General features: G+C 39.2%; 1 protein-coding gene across 1 annotated transcript; it reads left to right on the forward strand.

The window, feature by feature from the left end:
• Positions 1-3726: 3726 nt before the first annotated feature.
• HAUS3 (HAUS augmin like complex subunit 3) lies at positions 3727-17934 on the forward strand. The gene is made up of 5 exons (XM_012737426.3): positions 3727-3836; positions 5120-6163; positions 7183-7619; positions 9468-9696; positions 16622-17934. The coding sequence occupies exons 2-5, from the start codon at positions 5258-5260 to the stop codon at positions 16853-16855; spliced, it is 1806 nt and encodes a 601-aa protein (XP_012592880.1). The 5' UTR covers positions 3727-3836; positions 5120-5257; the 3' UTR covers positions 16856-17934.
• Positions 17935-20433: the final 2499 nt, after the last annotated feature.

The following is a 20433-nucleotide window of genomic DNA, read 5'->3' on the forward strand; positions in this document are numbered from 1 at the left end:
TCACAGGCAGAAACTGAGGCTCAGGGAAGGTGTCCCCTCCCCAGCTCACTGGGCTGGAGGGTGGTAGGCCTGCAACTGAACCCCCAACCTAAGGGAAGCCCCTCCTGAGTCCTCCACCAGAGCTCACCTCCACAGTCCACCTGCGTATTTGTTGGGTTACAGCAAATGCCACCATTGGGGCACCTGCTGCATCTCAGCTCTCCTGCCCAATTTTCCTGGCAGCCAGAATTACCTCTAGCTGGTCTTGTTGTTCCCCTCTCTCAAATTCTCCTCTGGGTCTCCAAAGCCCACTCCTGCCCATGTCCCAGCACTCTCCAGCTCTGCCTGGGCCTCCTCTGGGAACTGTCCTGAGTCCCCTCTGTCCTTGCCTTTACATTTTTGCTGGGATTGCGGCCACCCACATGAGGTGCTGGAATAATCTAGGCTGATCACCAGCAGGGCCTTTCCTTCCTCCTTTCCCAATCCCTAGCCATTCCAGGTGCACAGTAGTCCCACGGAAATCTTCCCAGAGGGCAAACACGTTATTCCTCTGGTTCCTTCTTCGTAGCCGCCTTTGGCATCCTCAGCCTGTCCTGGGGCCTTTTACAAGAACCCCACTCAGGGTCCTCTGCCCACACATCCCCTGCCAGCCCTCCTGGCCCCCTGCTGCCCTTCACTTGGCCACTGTGTGACTTCTGTTGGGTTTGGTGCTGACCCAAACCGGCCCAAGTTTGGGGACTGAGTTTCCCCCTTTGTCACATGGATGTCAAGAGGACAGAAAACAAAATCTTCCCCCACCCTCCTCCAACCCCCTGGTACCAGCATGGTCTTCAGCTCTCTTGTTAATAGGAAGAAAACAAAGGCTGCCCGATGCCAGCTCTCTTCTCCATACCCATGCTACAGGATCTGTCCTGCACCTTGTCTCTTGCCACTTTTGCCACTTCTGTTCCTGCAGAATCATGCTTCTAACACATCTGACAGTGACTCTCGCACTTAGAAACGGCCCCCATTCCCCACCGCTTGCAGAATAGAATCCCACCATCTTCATTGAGAACCACATCTAAAAACAAATAATCTTTAACATCAGACTATCACTTCTAAAGTTTAAAAATAGTCTGAAAAGACATTGTCCAAAACCTAAAATACTTTTTAATATCAATAAGAGGGGGGAAAAAAGCTTCCAACCGGAAGGAGAAAAAGCAAACAGTAAAAACACTTGGTCCTCACAGCTCTGTGTTTAAGTCTGTTTAGTCCATTATAGTCTCATAGGCTTTCTCAGGGAGGATTAATTCCTGGGTCCCTCATATCTTTTGACCCTACTAAAACCCCAAATGATTTTGATTGGTGAAAAGAAAGCTTATTCTGGAAATAACAGATTTGCTTTCTTAAATTCCAATGCAACCTCAAGAAAACTTTCTAAGTCTGCATAGTTAAACCTATTGTGTTTGTCATTTGTATTCTGGGGGCTACTGAGACTATAATTTACTTTATGTTTTTATAGCTTTTTATGGCCCTACAAACACCTTGCAAACAAATAACTATGGTCAGTAATTCAATTTGTGGCCCCAGAAAGCACCGAGGAGTCACTAGGAAAAATGGCTTTCCAGAATGACTTCTAGGCTCTGGAGTGTACCCCTCCTGCCCTCCAGGGATCTCTTTCTTTCTATATAGTAGCCCCTTTTCTTTCTGGCATCTTTAATGCTGTCTCCTCTGAGTTCCTCCTCACAGTCTATAAATACACCCAAGTGCCTCCCATTTTAAAACAAAACAAAACCAAAAATCCTCTCCTCAGCCCTGCATTCCCACCCCCTCATCTTGTGTCATGTTGTCCGCTCTCTCTCCCTCCCTCTCTCTTCCCTCAGTCTTTGCCGCCTCAGCAAAATTTCCTGAAGGCGTCCCCTGCACAGACTGCACTTCCTCCCTGACAAGCAGGCTCCACTGCTGTTCCCAGAAGCACTGGTGCGGAGGCAGGGCCCTGCGGCTCCAGCTTCCCTGGTTGCCCTGCCTCAGGTTAGGCACCACTCTGTGAATTTCTCCCCTGTAATGTTTGTTTTTCAGATCATTTTAGGCTTTATTGACTTTTGAAAGAGGAGGATAAAAAAGTAAAAGTAGTGAAGAATGAATAGGAAGTATCTTTGACTCAAGATTAATTCATAATATCTGCCTTACAACATTTTTTTCTCTTTAAAAGCATTAAGATTCACTTGGTTCCCTAAAAAAAAAAAAGCATTAAGACAAACTATCCAAAAGACTTTTACCTAGTCACCCTAGACTAGAACATCATTCAAGCAGTCACCTTAGGGTCATTTGACACTGGGGAAAGGGAGTACTATTAATTCATGACCAAAGCACACACTTTGCAAATTTAGGTTAACTTGTAGAATACTGGTAAATTGCAAATGCCTTTTGTTTAGTAGAGATGCAAACAAATTCTGTCCAATACAAATGATGACCTAAAGGTCTGGTTTCACTGTACTGTAGGGCATCAATGGGGTTTGCATTAAATTTAGCAAGCTTATTTCAGCGTCCTTTCTTTTCATTGACGGCATATGTCCTTTCTGGCATCCTTGGAAATAGTGTTCCATCCTTACTACTTAAATACATCTTTGACACATAGCCACTCTATGTTTATATGAGTTTATTTTTAACATTTTGAAAATGGGACTGTGGAGGAAGTCAGCTTTTGCTTAGCGGTCAGGTGAGGACTTAGGAATCATGTTCTTTTGCAAAATAATGTTCATTGTAAAAGATTCTAAAGCGATCACTAAACTCTTAAAATGTACCAGGCCCTGCTCTGATTGCTGTGGACACACGAACTCGTTTATCTCGTAGAAGAGCCCTATTAGTGGACCTTCCACAGGTGGGACACAGGCAAATCGGCACAGACCTGCCTAGGTCACGCAGCTGGGCAGCCACCGGGCTGGGGGTTGTACCAGACTCTCCGGCTCCGGTCCATGCCCCTAATTATTAACCTAGGCCTTTCACCTCTGCCCCTAAAAGTGGATTTGAGTACGGTTGAGGGCAGAACTGCAAACAGAACTTAAGGCTGAGGCTGGGCGCGGTGGCTCACGCCTGTAATCTTAGCACTCTGGGAGGCCGAGGAGGGTGGATTGCACAAGGTCAGGGGTTCAAAACCAGCCTGAGAAAGAGAGAGACCCGTCTCTACTATAAATAGAAATAAATTAATTGGCCAACTAAAAATATATAGAAAAAATTAGCCGGGCATGGTGACGCATGCCTGTAGTCCCAGCTACTCAGGAAGCTGAGGCAGAAGGATTGCTTGAGCCCAGGAGTTTGAGGTTGCTGTGAGCTAGGCTGACACCACGGCACTCCCTCTAGCGTGTGCAGCAAAGTGAAACTCTATCTCAAAAAACAAACAAACAAAAAATTGAAGGCTGAGCCGACAGCAAGAGAGAACCCACCACGTCCCAGCGGCGCGCAGCTCGGGCGGTGCACGTGAGCGGGGCGGGGCGCGCAGGGCAGCTTCGGGAGACGCCCTGCTCGGCCGCTCCTCACCGGAGAGGGCTCTAGCCCCCGCCCCACTGGAGAGACGCCCCGCCCCCTTTCACCGGAGAGGGTTCCCAGTCCCCAGTCCCTCGCCACGCCCCGGCGTCAGGGTGCCTGTTGGGCCGCAGCCCAGGGGCGGAGCGGCGCCTGCTCAGCTCCACCCTGAAGTTGAGCCTCGACAACCCCACCTCTTTCGACATCACGCCTGCGCAGTCATCCCGCGACACCGCCCAGGCCCTATGCGCGTGCGCACACCCGGCGTTCCCGTGAGTCAGTGCGAGGCGCGGGAGGCGCGGAGAGTGGTGTCGTCCTGCCTTTGCCTGTGAAGCGAGCAGTGGGATCTTCCTGAGGTGAGTGGCGCGGGAATTTGTGTGGGTTCCCAGGTGTGGGGACTGTGGGAGTGGCCGCGACCCCAGTCTGCACCCCACTGCCTCTTCTTTCCCTGCGTCCCTGGGGCTCCTTTCAGGCGCGCCGGTAGCCGCCCGGGCGTCGCGGTCGCGGGGCACAGGGCGAGGGGCTGAAGGGCGGCCCGGAGCTCCGCGGAGTCAGGCACGTATCTGGGGTTGATGCAACTGGCTTTTAACGCCGATTCAGTGGTTTTTGTGAATGTTTATTTTATTAACCTGCATACGTGTCGTAACTGGGTTACACCCAGAAAACCCAGAGGTTTTTGCCACGGCTGAGTCAACTATATCGCGACTTCATGGTCGTTAATCCGTAGGACTTGTCGCCGTCACTGACGTTCGCTTGGCTAAATCGCCGAGGGTTATTCAGTGGCGCGTTTGTTGAAAATAGTAAAGACCTGAAATATTTCTTTTTTGAGACAGAGTCTCACTCTGTTGCCCCAGCTACAGTGCCCTGGCATCAGCCTAGCTCACAGCAACCTCAAACTCCTGGGCTCAAGCGATCCTCCTGCCTCAGCCTCCCGAGTAGCTGGGACTACAGGCATGTGCCACCATGCCCGGCTAATTTTTTCTATATATGTTAGTTGGCCAATTAATTTCTTTCTATTTATAGTAGAGACGGGGTCTTGCTCTTGCTCAGGCTGGTTTCGAACTCCTGACCTTGAGCAATCCGCCCGCGTCTGCCTCCCAGACTGCTAGGATTACAGGCGTGAGCCACCGCTGAAATATTTCTAGCCGGTGACTGCTTGCGTCTGGTTTTCTCTGCACTGGATTGATCGTATCTGGAGATTGATTCTTGCGTGCTTGGTGAATGCTAATCGAATCACTGAGGTAAATAGCTGATTCTTTAAAAAAAAACTGCTGTATTCATTTCTAATTTCTTAACGTACGAAGGGCAGGGGAAAGAGGCTGCTTAGCCCCATAGTGTCTTGGGTTTGTTTGGCTCCATTTACTGTCCATTAAAAACAACTGTTGTTATGTAAAACATCATGTATTTTAAACCACTTTATCTTTGGAAAAAATATGATTTTTTTCTTGTTAATTAGGTTTTCCTTAAAAACTGTTGCAGTTTTTAAGGAAATACTCTAATTGCTTATATTTATCTTAAACATTGCAGCTACAACTACCTTTCAGACAGCCCGCTGTCAAATATGTGATATTTGTCTGTCTTCCTTTTAAAATTACAATGGTCTTTATTTGTGGTCTAATACTTGTTTTCTTTCCCCCAGGAGGAATAATAGATTGTAAAAGTATTTTTTCCCTTCTCAGTGGACTTAATGTGAAACTTAGTTTTGTTTCTGTTTGGATTTACTTTCTAAAAATCAACACCATAAACCCGTATCAGATATTTAAAAATAGAGTAAACCATGAGTTGTGGAAACGAGTTTGTGGGAACATTAAAAAAAATCGGTTATCCTAAAGCTGATAGTCTTAATGGAGAAGATTTTGACTGGTTGTTTGAGACTGTTGAAGATGAATTATTTTTGAAGTGGTTTTGTGGGAATGTGAATGAACAGAATATATTGTCTGAAAAAGAATTGGAAGCTTTTAGCATTCTTCAAAAATCAGGCAAACCCATCCTAGAAGGGGCGGCATTGGATGAAGTTCTGAAGACCTGTAAAACTTCTGATTTGAAGACACCTCGACTAGGTGACAAAGAGCTGGAGAAATTAGAGAGTGAGGTTCAAACTCTGCAGAAATTAAAGAACCTAAAAATTCAGCGACGTAACAAATGCCAATTGATGGCTTCAGTCACGAGCCACAGATCTCTGAGGTTAAATGCTAAAGAAGCAGCCACTAAGAAGCTGAAGCAGAGTCAAGGAATTCTAAATGCAATGAATGCTAAGATCAATAATGAACTTCAAGCTCTTACTGATGGAGTTACAAAGTTGATGATGTTCTTCAGACAATCTAATTTGGGTCAAGGGACAAATCCACTGGTGTTTTTATCTCAGTTTTCTTTGGAAAAGTATCTAAGCCAGGAAGAGCAAAGCACAGCAGCGTTAACCTTATATACCAAAAAGCAGTTCTTTCAGGGTATACATGAAGTAGTTGAAAGTTCAAATGAAGAAAATTTTCAACTTTTAGATATACAAGCACCATCTATTTGTGATAATCAAGAAATTCTTGAGGAGAGACGACTAGAGATGGTTAGGCTGCAGCTAGCATACATTTGTGCTCAACATCAGTTAATTCACTTGAAAGCAAGTAATTTGAGCATGAAGTCAAGTATCAAATGGGCAGAGGAGAATCTCCATAACCTAACCAGCAAGGTAAACATACCATGAGACTGGATTCATATTTTAATTGTTGTTAGGAATGGAAGATATAATATTGCTATTAAAGTACTTTAGAATGGGGATATAAAAAGAAACTACAATTTTTAAAATTTTCTCTTTGTTCAGTGCTTATTTATGATATGTGTTTTCATGCAAATAAATCCACACATTAATGGAGGGCAGAAATAGTTATTATAACCTCAACCACATTATCTAGTTTATTTTAAACAAGAGTGCTTTAATTTGCATTCTGAATTTGAAATTTGTGTTAATTCAGATAAAGACTGAACTGAGTTTGTGTGTGTGTGTGTGTGTGTGTGTGTGTGTGTGTGTGTGAGTGAGTGATGTGGATAGAGACTAATTGCTTTTTTATGGGTTTTCTGCCTTGTTTGCTCTAACCAGAGCATGGTGCTAATGAAGTCGAAGTTCCAGGTTCAGTTGACTGAAACCCTGATTCCTTGTTGAGAATGAGTCAGATATCCATCTGCACTCTTGGAAAGCTTGCTTGGTAAAGTACCCACTAGATGGTTGAGTAAAAGTGTAATTTTTCTGAATCTGAATACCAGTACCAAGTTAGTTACTATAACTGACACAAGCTTTGGAATAATACATAGGAAGTCCAGAAATTCTATAGAAGTACTAAAATCTGACTAAGACTTACTGAGATAATTATTACTTTTAAGAAAAACTTAAATAGCATACACTTGGATTCAGTGAGTAGTGTGCTAATAATGGTTTTGATTAAAACAAGCATGATAAGATCTCTGTTTTCATAGCTGTTACTGTATATGTATGATAGTAGTAATAGTAAAATTTAGTATTTCATACTGGCTTTACCCTTAACTTAGTCCACATTCTTCCTTTTTAAATTGTTATTTTGGTTTATGCTAATATAAAATTAGTTTTTGTTCATTGAGCTTATCTGATCACCTAAAATGGAAAGTGAAAATAACTTTAAGACTGTTTCAAGTTTAGACCTACAGTTTGAAATGTAATTGTTTTTCTTTGTGTAGGCTGTTGGCAAAGAAAATTTGGATGCTAAAATTTCTAGCTTGAACAGTGAGATTATGAAACTTGAAGAACAAATCACTCATATAAAAGACAAAAATTTGCCTGCTGTGGTAAAAGAGAATGCCCAATTATTGAATATGCCAGTCGTAAAGGGAGATTTTGATTTGCAGATTGCCAAACAAGATTATTATACGGCAAGGCAAGAATTAGTTTTAAATCAATTGATAAAGCAAAAGGCATCATTTGAACTTCTACAGTTATTATATGAAATTGAATTAAGAAAGTATTGGGACATACATCGTCAGCTTGAAAATTTGGTTCAAGAACTTAGTCAAAGTAACATATTCTACCAGCAGTTAGAAATGTTAACAGATCCATCAGTCTCTCAGCATACGAATCAAAGGAATACCATTGATACCAAGGATTATTCTACTCATAGGTATGTATGCTTTATTTCTTTAGTAATTTTGTTTCTTTTGTTTTTGTAAAATACTAGAGAGTTTGATTTAAAATTGTGGAAGTTTTAAAAATTCTTTGCACTCTTGGCCTTTCTGTTCTTTTCCACTTTTCTTTTATGTGCCTTCTTTTTCTTTTTAAATTTTTGCCCCTTTTCCATTCATGTTACACCTGAAAGTAGCTATTTTAGAGCTGAGGTGGATGAGTGGGGTGGAAGAATGAGTATATACAAAGTTTTATTCCCCTTTAGGTGTCATTATTATACCTTATTTTTTTTTTGTTTTTTTTTTTTTTTTAATTATTTTTTTTATTTTGGCATATTATGGGGGTACAGATTTTAAGGTTTCAATAAATGCCCATTTCCCCCCCTCCCCCCAAAAGTCTGAGTCTCCATCATGACCATCCCCCAGATGGTGCACATCTCACTCACTATGTATGTATATACCCACCCCCCTATACCTTATTTTAGATTTGGGCAGGAAGTTTGAATACAGCTTGGTAGAATAGGTATTGCTGGGCAGGGGACTGACTGCATTTGGAGAAGGTGGCAGTAGAGAGGGGAGAAGACTTCATTTCTGTCTAGTCAGGTGAGTCATTGAGAATGAATGCTAGCTCTCAAGCTTTTTCTGTATGTCGAAGCAGTTGATGATACGGGGATACTAAAATAGTCTAAAACCTTATACATTTGGATCCTACTCCTGATGGACTACGGCAAAATTATCTAATTGTTTTGTTATTAATAGAATGAGGGACCTGGATAGAGTGCCTCATTGCACAATTTCAGGGGCTGCCATTGACATGATTTATGTGAATGGTGCCCCCTGGAATTGTGTAATTATATCCCCATAGACCATTAATTGGCAGCCCTGGGCTTGAACCAGTGTTATGAAGTCTGTTACAACTCGTTAAAATATATTTTTTTAATTCTGAAGAAAAAGGAAGACTGTTTTTGTCAGATACATGTAGAATGTGCTGCCTCGGATTTTTCTGTTTGCCCTATAGGATGGTGAATTTTTCTACGAATGTTTGAAGGTTTTATGTTTTGTGTTTTTTAAGAGATAAGGTCTTACTCTCACCCAGGCTGGAGTGCGGTGGCATGATCATTGCTGCAGCCTTCAAACTCCTGGGCTCAAATGATACCGCCCCCAACTCAGCCTCCCAATTAGCTGGAACTACAGACATGTGCCACCATATCCAGCTAATTGTTTGAAGTATTAAAGTGGCCTCATGGCTTATCAGGATTTTAATTTGCCAACAAAATATGGACAAGACTGGAGTAGCAAAAGTTTACTATTATTTATAGCTATTTGTGTAGCTCTTTATTGTTTACATTTTATATTTTACATTATTTTAATTTTACATTTATTTTTACATTGTTTACATTTTTAGTTTTTCTCTTTTAATCCCTCCACAATCCTGTAAAAGAGGTAGGCATTAAGATGTAGAAATTAAGTCTCAGAGATTGATTTACCCTAGGTGTCACATGATAGAGAACTCAGACCTAGGTCTTCTGTTTCAGATTCATTGCTGGTCCTACTACATCTACATCATAGTTATATTCTGTTAAATAAGTGTTTTCCTGGGAGGATCTCTGAAATGCACTTTGTGTGAAGTAGGTTAATGGCAAAGTCAAGAAAAATTTTATATCTAGGACTAAATACTGACATAGTATTACAGTGAGAATGGTTTCAGTTGCTTGATTTTAGCAGTGTAGATATTTTTATAAGTTGTTATTTAGCTATCCCCACAAATGCCCCGATACAGTGGATTGTAATTTTGAAAACTGTACTTGAGAATTTTTCCCTGTAAGTTTTATTTTATTATATTTTAGGCTTTATCAACTTTTAGAGGGAGAGAATAAGAAAAAAGAATTGTTTATAACTCATGGAAACCTGGAGGACGTGGCCAAGAAATTGAAACAGGATGTTTCTTTAGTACAAGATCAGTTGGCAATGTCTGCTCAAGACCATTCTTTCTTTCTGTCCAAACTGAATGATGATGTGGACATGCTCTGTGATGCACTGTATCAAGGAGGAAATCAGCTTTTGCTTAGTGATCAGGTGGGTGTTTGCCATTGTAAAAATGCTTTAAAAAATAATATTTGTTGTAAAAGATATTAAAGAAAATGTTAACTTAAGGAAAATATTACCCCATACCCATTGCCCCAAAATAAAGTTTATTTTTTATATCTCCTGCTAACTGTTATTCACATATAAATACATTTTTCAGATAGTTTTGAGTGCACAGAATTTAAAACTTTGTAAAATTTCCAAGACACACATGTAATGTTTGTGCTAAGTATTTAAAAAAATAGTAAATCTCCCATTTTTTTTTCACTTAGCAAATACAGGATTGCCTTTATAGGTAATCTTTAAAATTCTCTATGTATACTTACTGATATATGCTCCTCCTAATAGAATTCTCCCCTTCTTCATAGAGTAACTAGTATACTTAATTTTGTTTACCACTTGCTTGCTTTTATTTATAGTTTTATTACACATAAATATCCTAGACTATATATTTAGTTTTATATGTATCTGAACTTTATATACATGATATTATGCTGTATGCATTTTTCAGTAACTTGCTTGTTTTTTTAACATGTTTTTAAGACTTATCCATGTTGATAAAAGTTTTCTCTTTTATATAGTTAATATTCCAATAGCCAGGAGCGGTGACATATGACTGTAGTGTAGTCCCAGCTACTTGGGAGGCTGAGATGGGAGGATTGCTTGAGCCCAGGAGTTCAAGGTTGCAGTGAGCAATGATTGTGCCACTGCCCTGTAGCCTGGGCGACAGAGCGAGACTCTGTTTCAAAAAAAACCCAAGCAAAACCAAAAAGAAATTCCACAATGTAATTATCTGTTCTGTTGACAGGCATTTAGGTTATTTCCAGTTTTTGCTACTGTAGATCATTACTGCTATGCATAGTCTTTTTGAATGTCTCACACTTGCACAGTTCTAATTTCTCTATATCTTTGCTAACACTTGTTATTTTCTGTGGTTTTTAAAAATAGTAGCCATCTTAATGGTGTGAAGTGATATCTGTGATTTGTTTTTTAACAGATTACTAATTTTGTCTTCTTGATCTTTTAGTAAGAGAATTGTATAAAAATCTCCACTATGATGGTGGCTTTGAAAATTTTTTCAGGTAGTTCTATATCAGTTTTTTATGTATTTTGAGTCTATTTTATAAGTTATATCCAAGTTTAAAATTGTAGTGAATTATTATCTTGGTGGTTTTTAAATTGAGGTGAATCAAAGTATTTAATGTTACATAATGGCCTTCTCTAGTCCTATAATGCATTTTGTCTTGATACTCTTTTGTCTAATATTAATATTCTTTTGCTGTCTTTTTTTTAGTAAGTAATTGCAAAGCAAGGCATATAGTTTTTTCCCCCCTTTTTTTGGGTTTTGTTTTATACTTTTCCAGTAAGTTTTATTAGTTAAGTTGTGATTCAGGGTCCATCATGTGCCCAGGTCCCTCTTTACCACACTGGGAGAAAGATGGAGGACAGAGAGGTGGAGTGGGGCCAGTTCAGATCTTTCCAGGAACCATACCTACTGCCTAGTGGTTGTCTCTAGCTGAGACCAGGATATGGGGCAGAGGAACTTATACCAGTACCATTTGCATGTGAAGACATCACTCCTTTAGCACTCATTGCCTTCTCACAGCAGTGAGAAGTCCTAGTAGTTATACCAACAGTTCATGGTCTGGCTATGGCTGGGGAAGTGGTCATCAAAAGGGGCAGTCTTCAGGCCAGGCGTGGTGGCTCACAACTGTAATCCTAGCACTCTGGGAGGCCCAAGGTAGGAGAATGGCCTGAGCCCAGAAGTTTGAGTTTGAGTTCTAGCCTAGGTGACAGTGAGACTGTTGCAAAAAATAAAGGAGGTGGGGCAGTCCTGTAGCTCTTGATTTTGATCTTGATGTCTTCTGCTGTGGTGCTGACTCCTAACGACACCCTGATATAGCTGGCAGCTCAGTGTGACCCTCAGCAAAGACTGTAGTTTTCTTTTTACTTAGATATCTTTTGTATTCTTCTTTTTACTTAGCATTTTGAAGTAAACATTTTCACTCTCTAAATAGTTTTCTTAATTTCTAATGTTGCAGTACTCTATTGATTTAATTACTGTGCCATAATTTCTGTGACCTATCCATCGCTGTTAGACGTTTTGGTAATTTTCATTTTTTTCTTTTGTTTGTTCTTGAACAACATTATATATATCTTTGTGTATATAGCTTTTTGTTGTTGGATACTTTCATTCATGTACATTCTTGGAAGTAGGATCATTGGAATTTTGGGGGGGTTCTGGGGTATACATTATTTTTGCCTTTGATAGTTTTTATTTTTCATACTTATTAGAAAAGATCATCTAGGTATATAGATAGACACAGATTTTTATCATATCACTTTTTTTTTCTATTTTTCTTTTTTCAAAAACCAGATCCCTTTAAAAGAGCATCATATCACTTCTGAATGTACATTACAAGGAAAAAATAAGCCAATTAAAATGGCTAGGGTATTTCTAAAGCTTTACATTTAGTATCTGTTTCTTCTAAATTATTTTTTAATTCAAAGTTGTCTATATTTTTCCACACTGTACATCAAGAATGTTAGTGAGAAAGCATTTCTTAGTAGTACCTGGTTAGAAACAATCACATGATACTCTTAGTTGTTAAGATGCATCTTAATTTCAGGTATGCTTACCAAGTTTTTCTCAAAGGAGACCACTAAATGTAGGTAATGTTGAAATTACTTAATTTTTTTTTTTTTTTTTTTGAGACAGAGTCTCACTTTGTTGCCCAGGCTAGAGTGAGTGCGTGGCGTCAGCCTAGCTCACAGCAACCTCAAACTCCTGGGCTCAAGCAATCCTGCTGCCTCAGCCTCCCGAGTAGCTGGGACTACAGGCATGCGCCACCATGCCCAGTTAATTTTTTCTATATATATTAGTTGGCCAATTAATTTCTTTATAGTAGAGACGGGGTCTCACTTGCTCAGGCTGGTTTTGAACTCCTGACCTTGAGCAATCTGCCCGCCTCTGCCTCCCAGACTGCTAGGATTACAGGCGTGAGCCACCGCGCCCGGCCCTTAATTTTTAAAAATTTTTTATCATAAAACCTCTCTTCATTATTCTGGGGCTTCTTTTCCCCTCTTTTGAGTTGGATCCCCTGTTCTCTAATGAGAGATCCCTGAATAGAGCTGCACTTCCTCTAGAAATTTCCTAAAAATAAGTACATGAATCTAGTCCAAGGGTAGTTGAGTTCTCTCAATTGATTGTTCACAGTCAGTTAGAAATCAAACTCCTTGTTCTACTCTTTTCCCCTTCTCACTCCGACACTTTATTAGTCTTAAAAAAAAAAAAAGAAAAGGTTCATGAGATAAATATCTGAGAATTTTCATGTATAAAAATGTCTACTATATTCCATTTGATAGTTTAAGTGGGCATACAATTTGAGATTAAAAATAAATTTCCTTCAGTATTTTGAAAATATTGACCATTGACTTTTTTGCCTTCCTCTTTTTTTTTTTTTTTTTGAGACAGAGTCTTGCTTTGTTGCCCAGATTAGAGTGAGTGCCGTGGCATCAGCCTAGCTCACAGCAATCTCAAACTCCTGGGCTCAAGCGATCCTGCTGCCTCAGCCTCCCAAGTAGCTGGGACTACAGGCATGCACCACCATGCCTGGCTAATTTTTTCTCTATAAGTTGGCCAATTAATTTCTTATTTATAGTAGAGACGGTCTCGCTCTTGCTCAGGCTGGTTTCAAACTCCTGACCTTGGAGCAATCTGCCTGCCTCGGCCTCCCAGAGTGCTAGGATTACAGGCGAGAGCCACCACGCCCGGCTGCCTTCCTGCCTTCCTCTTTTTACTTTTTTTTTTTTTTTTTTTTTTTTTTTTTTTTTTTTTGAGACAGAGTCTCGCTTTGTTGTCCAGGCTAGAGTGAGTGCCGTGGCGTCAGCCTAGCTCACAGCAACCTCAAACTCCTGGGCTCGAGTGATCCTTCTGCCTCAGCCTCCCGAGTAGCTGGGACTACAGGCATGCGCCACCATGCCCGGCTAATTTTTTCTATATATATATCAGTTGGCCAATTGATTTCTTTCTATTTATAGTAGAGACGGGGTCTCGCTCTTGCTCAGGCTGGTTTTGAACTCCTGACCTTGAGCAATCCGCCCGCCTCGGCCTCCCAAGAGCTAGGATTACAGGCGTGAGCCACAGCGCCCGGCCATGCCTTCCTCTTTTTAATTGACAAAAAAGTATATGTTTATTGTGTACAACATATGTATGCATTGTGGAATGGCTAAATCAAGATAATTAACATGAATTACTTCATTTATTGTTTGTGTGTGTGTGTGTGTGTGTATGGTAAGAACACTTAAAATCTCCCCTCTTAGCAATTTTCAAGAATACAATTCATGACAGGCATGGTAGCTAGATCTGTAATCCCAGCACTTTAGGAGACTGAGGTGGGAAGATTGCTTGAGGCCAAAGTTCAAGACCAGTCTAGGCAATAGTGGGAGATCCTGTCTCCCCTACCTGTACCACTGCAGGTAAAGATCCCATCTCTAACAAAAAAAGAAATTATTTTAAATTGAGACAGGGTCTCATTCTGTCACCCAGGCTGGAGTGCAGTGGCATGATCACAGCTCACTGCAACCTCGAATGTCTGGACTTAGGCAATCCTTCCACGTCAGCCTCCTGAGTAGCTGGGATTACAGGCAAGCACCACCCAGCTCATTTTTTTTGGTTAGAGACAGGGTCTTGCTACATTGCCCAGATTTGTTTCAAACTCCTGGCCTTGAGTGATTCTCCCACCCTCGCCTCCTAAAGTGCTGGGATTACAGATGTGAGCCACCATGCTTTACAAAATTTTTGTTAAATTAGCCGGGCCTGGTGGCACATGCCTGTAATCCCAGCTACTCCACAGGTTGAGGTGGGGGGAAATCCCTTGAGCTCAGGAGTTTGAGGTTGCAGTAAGCTATGATTGTACCACTATACTCCAGCTTGGGTGACAGAGGGAGACCCTGTCTCTGAAAAAAAAAAAAAAGACCAAAAAATATTATTAACCATAGTCACCATGTGGTACAATAGATCTCTTCAACTTACTCTTCCTATCTGAAATCTGGTATCCATTGACCAACATTCACCACCCCCAGCCCGTGTAACAATTCTACTCTACGTTTTTTTGGAGAGTTCCTCAACTTGTCTTCCAAATCATTTTATAGCTTTTCATTTCTATTACATTTTTAACTCCCAACATGTTTTAATTTTTTTTGAGACAAAATCTTACTGTGTTGCCTTGGCTAGAGTGCCATGGCGTCAGCCTAGCCCACAGCAACCTCAAACTGCTACTTAATTTTTTTTAAAGTATAGTTTAAGAAGTACTGCTATGTGAATTGTCATTTATGACAGGTTTTAAGTGATCATTCTTAAACTTGTACCTTAGAGTCACCAGGGAGCCTGTCAAAATTCAGGTTCCTAGCTCTGTCAGAGATTGAGTAATTTAGTCTTGAGTGGGGTACAGGAGGTACTTGTTATATTCATAACAAGCACCTCTGGTGATTACCATGTTCATGGACCATGCTGAGAAGCTATGGAAGGTTGAAGATAGTTAACAGATACAGATTTTCTGAGAATGTCTTTGGTGATACTGGTTAAAATTTATGAGTAGAATGCTTGATTAGAAAGCTATGGAACTCATTAATAGCCTGTTTAAATGCTAGAAAGTAAGGAATTTGAATTAACTAAATGTAAAAGGTCTAGCATGCCTAGGTTCTTGGGTAGGAGAATGGGCATGATAAGTCAGGATGGTTTTTGTTGAATGTCCCATGTAATTCTGTCTTGTAAGACAATGTGAAAAGAAGAAAAATGGAGAATTTTCTTGGGGTAATTCTTTTCCATTGGTTTTAATTTCCAGGCTTTCTCTGTGACTTCTGTGTCTAGAGTAAACAGAAATTAGGCTAATGCAACGTTTAATTAAGCAGAATATAGATTCCATGAGGGAGACTTTGTTTCTTCTTGTAATCATAGTCTCTAAAATGGTCCTTGGCACATGGTAGGCATTCAGTAATTGTTGAAGAAATGAATACACAGAACAGTTTACATGTCAAGTACTCTAAGGGAAGTAAGAGTTTGCTTTGAATCACTTAAAATTACCTATCAAAAGTTGTTGCAGGCTGGGCACAATGGCTCACGCCTGTAATCCTAGCACTCTGGGAGGCTGAGGCGGGGTAGATGGCTCAATGTCAGGAGTTCAAAACCAGCCTGAGCAAGAGTGAGACCCCATCTCTACTAAAAAAAAATAGAAAGAAATTAGCTGGACAACTAAAAAATATATGTATATATATAAAAGAAAAATTTGCTGGGCATTTGGTGGCACATGTCTGTAGTCCCAACTACTTGGGAGGCTGAGCAGAAGGATCGCTTGAGCCCAGGAGCTCGAACAAAAAAAAGTTGTTGCAATTAATCTTACATAGAATTTATATTAAATCTGTTATGGAATTTTTTTTTTTTTTTTGAGATAGAGTCTCACTCTGTTGCCTGGGCTAGAGTGCTGTGGTGTCAGCCTGTCTCACAGTAACCTCTAGCTCCTGGGCTCAAACGATCCTCCTGCCTCAGCCTCCTGAGTAGTTGGGACTACAGGCATGTACCACCATGCCCAGCTAATTTTTTCTATATATTTTTAGTTTTCCAGCTGATTTCTTTCTATTTTTAGTAGAGAGGGGGTATTGCTCTTGCTCAGGCTGATCTCAAACTCCTGAGCTCAAATGATCCTCGCTCCTCAGCCTCCCAGAGTGCTAGGATTATAGGTGTGAGCCACTGCGGTCCAGCCTGTTATGGATGTTTAATTGAGGTCTATTTGTTGCTAAAATTTTGGGAAGTTATTAAATCATTTACAGTCTTTCCATGTAAATTACATTTTAAATTTATAATTAGTGTTAGGAATAAATGTCTTGCATTAAAAGCATTTTTATTTTCCTCTTTTAGGAGTTAACAGAGCAGTTTCATCAAATTGAATCTCAACTGAATAAGCTAAATCATCTCCTTACTGATATTCTGGCCGATGTGAAGACAAAAAGAAAAATTTTGGCAACTAATAAATTACATCAAATGGAAAGAGAATTATATGTATATTTTTTAAAAGATGAAGATTATCTGAAAGATATTGTGGAGAATTTAGAAACCCAATCAAAGATTAAGCCTATTGGTCTTGAAGATTGAAAATTCCTAAAAACTGAATCTTTACTATATATGCCATATATTGTATACATAGGAGTACATATCTAATAAACACTACTAAATTTTTAAATTTGAGACCAATGGAATATTTTATTTAATGAATTCAAGTATTTTATCAGTTTGTTTTTTCCCCTTATATAACATGTTGGTTCAAAGTGCCAGTGCTTCTTATGACTTGAACATTTGCTTAGTGGCACTTAGTCCTGGTAATTGTTTACTTAATAGGAAGAAAGCATTATATAATGCAAGTATTTTTTAATATAGTTAATCTCTCCTCTGCTATTTTTTTAGAAATAGAAATTTTCTGCTGTTAAATATTTTAAAAATTTGTGGAACTTTGAGTCAGCATTTTAAAATCTGTAGACCTTAATATACAGAATCACCAGGTCCCCTCATATTTGACTTGTAAAGTAACATTCTGCTGCTCAAACTATATTCTCCATAATTCCCTGCTATGGACTTTGAGACAGTTTGAATGTTCCTACCTTGCACCATAAAGAGTATTAGGATTCCACTGGCTATAATTCATTTTAGAGGCTGGGTTTGGGGGACTCAAAGTTTATACAAAACAGATCTCAGTAGTACTTTGACTTTATTGTGACTTATAATCATAGATGACTTTCAAATGAAATTTGAAATTTGTGTTTCAAAATTCTGTAAAAGTGGTTGCTCAAAAGATGTATGTTATTTTAATCAGTTTCTTAGGAGCAGGAATACTAAATGTTGGATTGTATTTAATGTGAGATATTAGAGTAGTATGTGGACAATTAGAAATTATTTTAAGAGTTGTTATGAAACAATTTGAGGTAGCTTATCACTTATTACATCAGATGCTTCTTGACTACCCAGTTTATACATGGCCTGTGGCAAATATTGTGTGAGCTTTATAGAGATGTTCAAGAACATTCCTTACCTGCCTGTAATATGGAATGCCAATCTAAATATGACACAGATCATGTTTATGGAATTTTTTGTCTATAACCACCAGAAAATAAGCATGCTTAGGTGACATATGAGCCCTCTTGGTTTTTGTAATCCATTAAACAAAAATGTTTTGCCAATTATATTTGTGTGTTACTTAAAAACTTATTAAGTAAACCTTAATATACTTGAATAATTTTTAGCAATAGATTTTGTCTAAGGTTTTACTATCAGATTCTTCTCACCTGAGTGACATTTTTAATTTATTTTTTTCCCTATTCTATCTTGGGATAGAAAATTTGCTTCAAATTTACTTTTCTCCAATAATGTGGAAAAATATGTCACTTGGTTTTCTGGTTTGTGGTAGTATATTCTGTGTAAGTTAGTGCCAGATGTGTGTGACCAGATGCTTGATGATTTTTATGGTCCCCATCCAGACTTTCACCTGGTCAGCCCATAGGCCAGTAGGGCTGAGCAATGCAAGGATGGTAGTTGTGTGTCTGCCACAATTAGCCAAGTCAGTTATAATTGTGTTATTAAATTCATGTATTTGAAGATTTAATACCAGCCGTTTTTCAACCCCCTGCAAATATTTGAGTAGATTGCTTGCTTCAAAATTGTTAACTGGAAAATAAGTTCTCTGTTTACCATGGTACTTCAGTTGAGCCTCTAGCTATTTTGCTTTCTTTTTGCTATCCTCTCTGTATTATGGGATGATTTATACCTATTTCCTTTGGTTATTAATATAGACTTATTAAGTGAAAGTCTCAGTACATAAATTTTTCAAATAATTGTTTCTTGTTATGCAGTCTCAAAATTAATATGTGGGCCGGGCGCGGTGGCTCACGCCTGTAATCCTAGCACTCTGGGAGGCCGAGGCGGGCGGATTGCTCAAGGTCAGGAGTTCGAAACCAGCCTGAGCAAGAGCGAGACCCCGTCTCTACTAAAAATAGAAAGAAATTAATTGGCCAACTAATATATATATAGAAAAAACTAGCTGGGCATGGTGGCTCATGCCTGTAGTCCCAGCTACTCGGGAGGCTGAGGCAGTAGGATCACTTGAACCCAGGAGTTTGAGGTTGCTGTGAGCTAGGCTGATGCCATGGCACTCATTCTAGCCTGGGCAAAGTGAGACACTGTCTCAAAAAAAAAAAAAAAAAAAATTAATATGTGAATATTTATCTTATGTTGCTCTTACATTTAGGATTTTATGAAAATGGAAAATTATGAGGCATTTATAGGCTTTGATATCTCTAAGACTCCGCTCTCCAGTGTTGCTCAGAAAATTATGTCTGCTATGCATTCAGATGATTTAGTGGATTCTGAGAATTGGGGAGAGAGTACAAAGAGTAAGTAATTTTTATGAACCTTTCTATCTTTTGTTACCTTGAATGTTAATTCTTAAGGCTAAGAATTGAAAATGAAACATATATATCAAAATTACTCCATAGAATTTTACAGTATGTGAAGATCCATTCCTGTAGAAGAATGAAGCCCAGCTCCTGCTCCCTTTACTGTCATTCAGTGCTGACTGAGCTTCTGCTCATTAAAAATCCTTATCGCTTTAAAAATGTAATACTCTCCCTTGTTCAGGCATCTCTGTCAAACATTCCCTTAGAATCTGGATCAGGTATTTTAGTATCCTCAAAAGAGATGGGCACTTTCACAGTGCCTGGTGCTTCAACCTTGGCTTTCAGGTTATTGAACTTATACATAGTATTTGCTCTTGTATGTGGTGTGAATAAGAGAACTGTTTTTGACAGTATCTGCCGTAGAAATGTATAAACTCTTGGATGGCAAAGATCAGTGGATCAGTGTGGATGTGTTTTTTCATGTAGTATAACAGTAAAAGCAGTGACATGCTGACAAATGTCACTGAAATGATTGTAACATCAGAGGGTTTTTTTGCAACTAGCAAAGCAGTTTTTATTTTAAATTTATGAATCTAGACCAATAATTTGTGGGGTTTTTTTTCCTACAAAGTAAGTTATAAGTGAATGAGATATAATTGAGATGAAGTAATTGAGTGTTGCCAACTGTTAGCACAAAAGCTCTTATAAACACATTTTCTTGATTAAGTTATAGTAGCACTTAACATTTTGTTCTGTTCACAATCATATACCTTAATAAAATAGAAGTTACTAATAAATTGGTAAGTTTTGATTGTGGTCTATCTACCTAGTGATTCATAATGTTTTAAAAAGATAAATATTTAAACGTTATTCTTTAATATCCCCTCTGTACCTCCCCAAAACACTATTAATTGCTAGGTATATAGCCCAGACCCCAAATCATATATTATTCCATATATTTTTAAAAATACAGCAGTGTGCACATGACAGGTAGAAATATGCTTCTCTTTGAAAACTGGTAAGAATAATGAAATGCCTCTGGTAGCTATTACTATAACACGAATCTCTGATGAAAAATTTATTTATGGCAATCAGCCCATCTTATGTGAATTCTTTTGTCATTCTTTTGAAATACCCTATTAAAATCATGGTTTTTGTTAAGGTTATTGAGAAGACCATGGAAAATCATATATTACATTCTCTCAGGTATTCTTGGATTCAGAAAAATAGTGGAATTTTCATAAGGTTTCTGTATTATCTATTGCTGCATAACACTATTACTACAGA

This window comes from Microcebus murinus, chromosome 16 (genome assembly GCF_040939455.1).
Source record: "Microcebus murinus isolate Inina chromosome 16, M.murinus_Inina_mat1.0, whole genome shotgun sequence".
NCBI lineage: Eukaryota > Metazoa > Chordata > Mammalia > Primates > Cheirogaleidae > Microcebus > Microcebus murinus.

Excerpts from the sequence above, each read along its gene's own strand:
- HAUS3 (XM_012737426.3), top strand. The coding sequence starts at position 5,258 with ATGAGTTGTGGAAACGAGTTTGTGGGAACATTAAAAAAAATCGGTTAT. Across the intron at positions 6,164-7,182 it reads TCCATAACCTAACCAGCAAG|GCTGTTGGCAAAGAAAATTT; the intron begins GTAAACATACCA and ends TTCTTTGTGTAG. Across the intron at positions 9,697-16,621 it reads AGCTTTTGCTTAGTGATCAG|GAGTTAACAGAGCAGTTTCA; the intron begins GTGGGTGTTTGC and ends TTCCTCTTTTAG.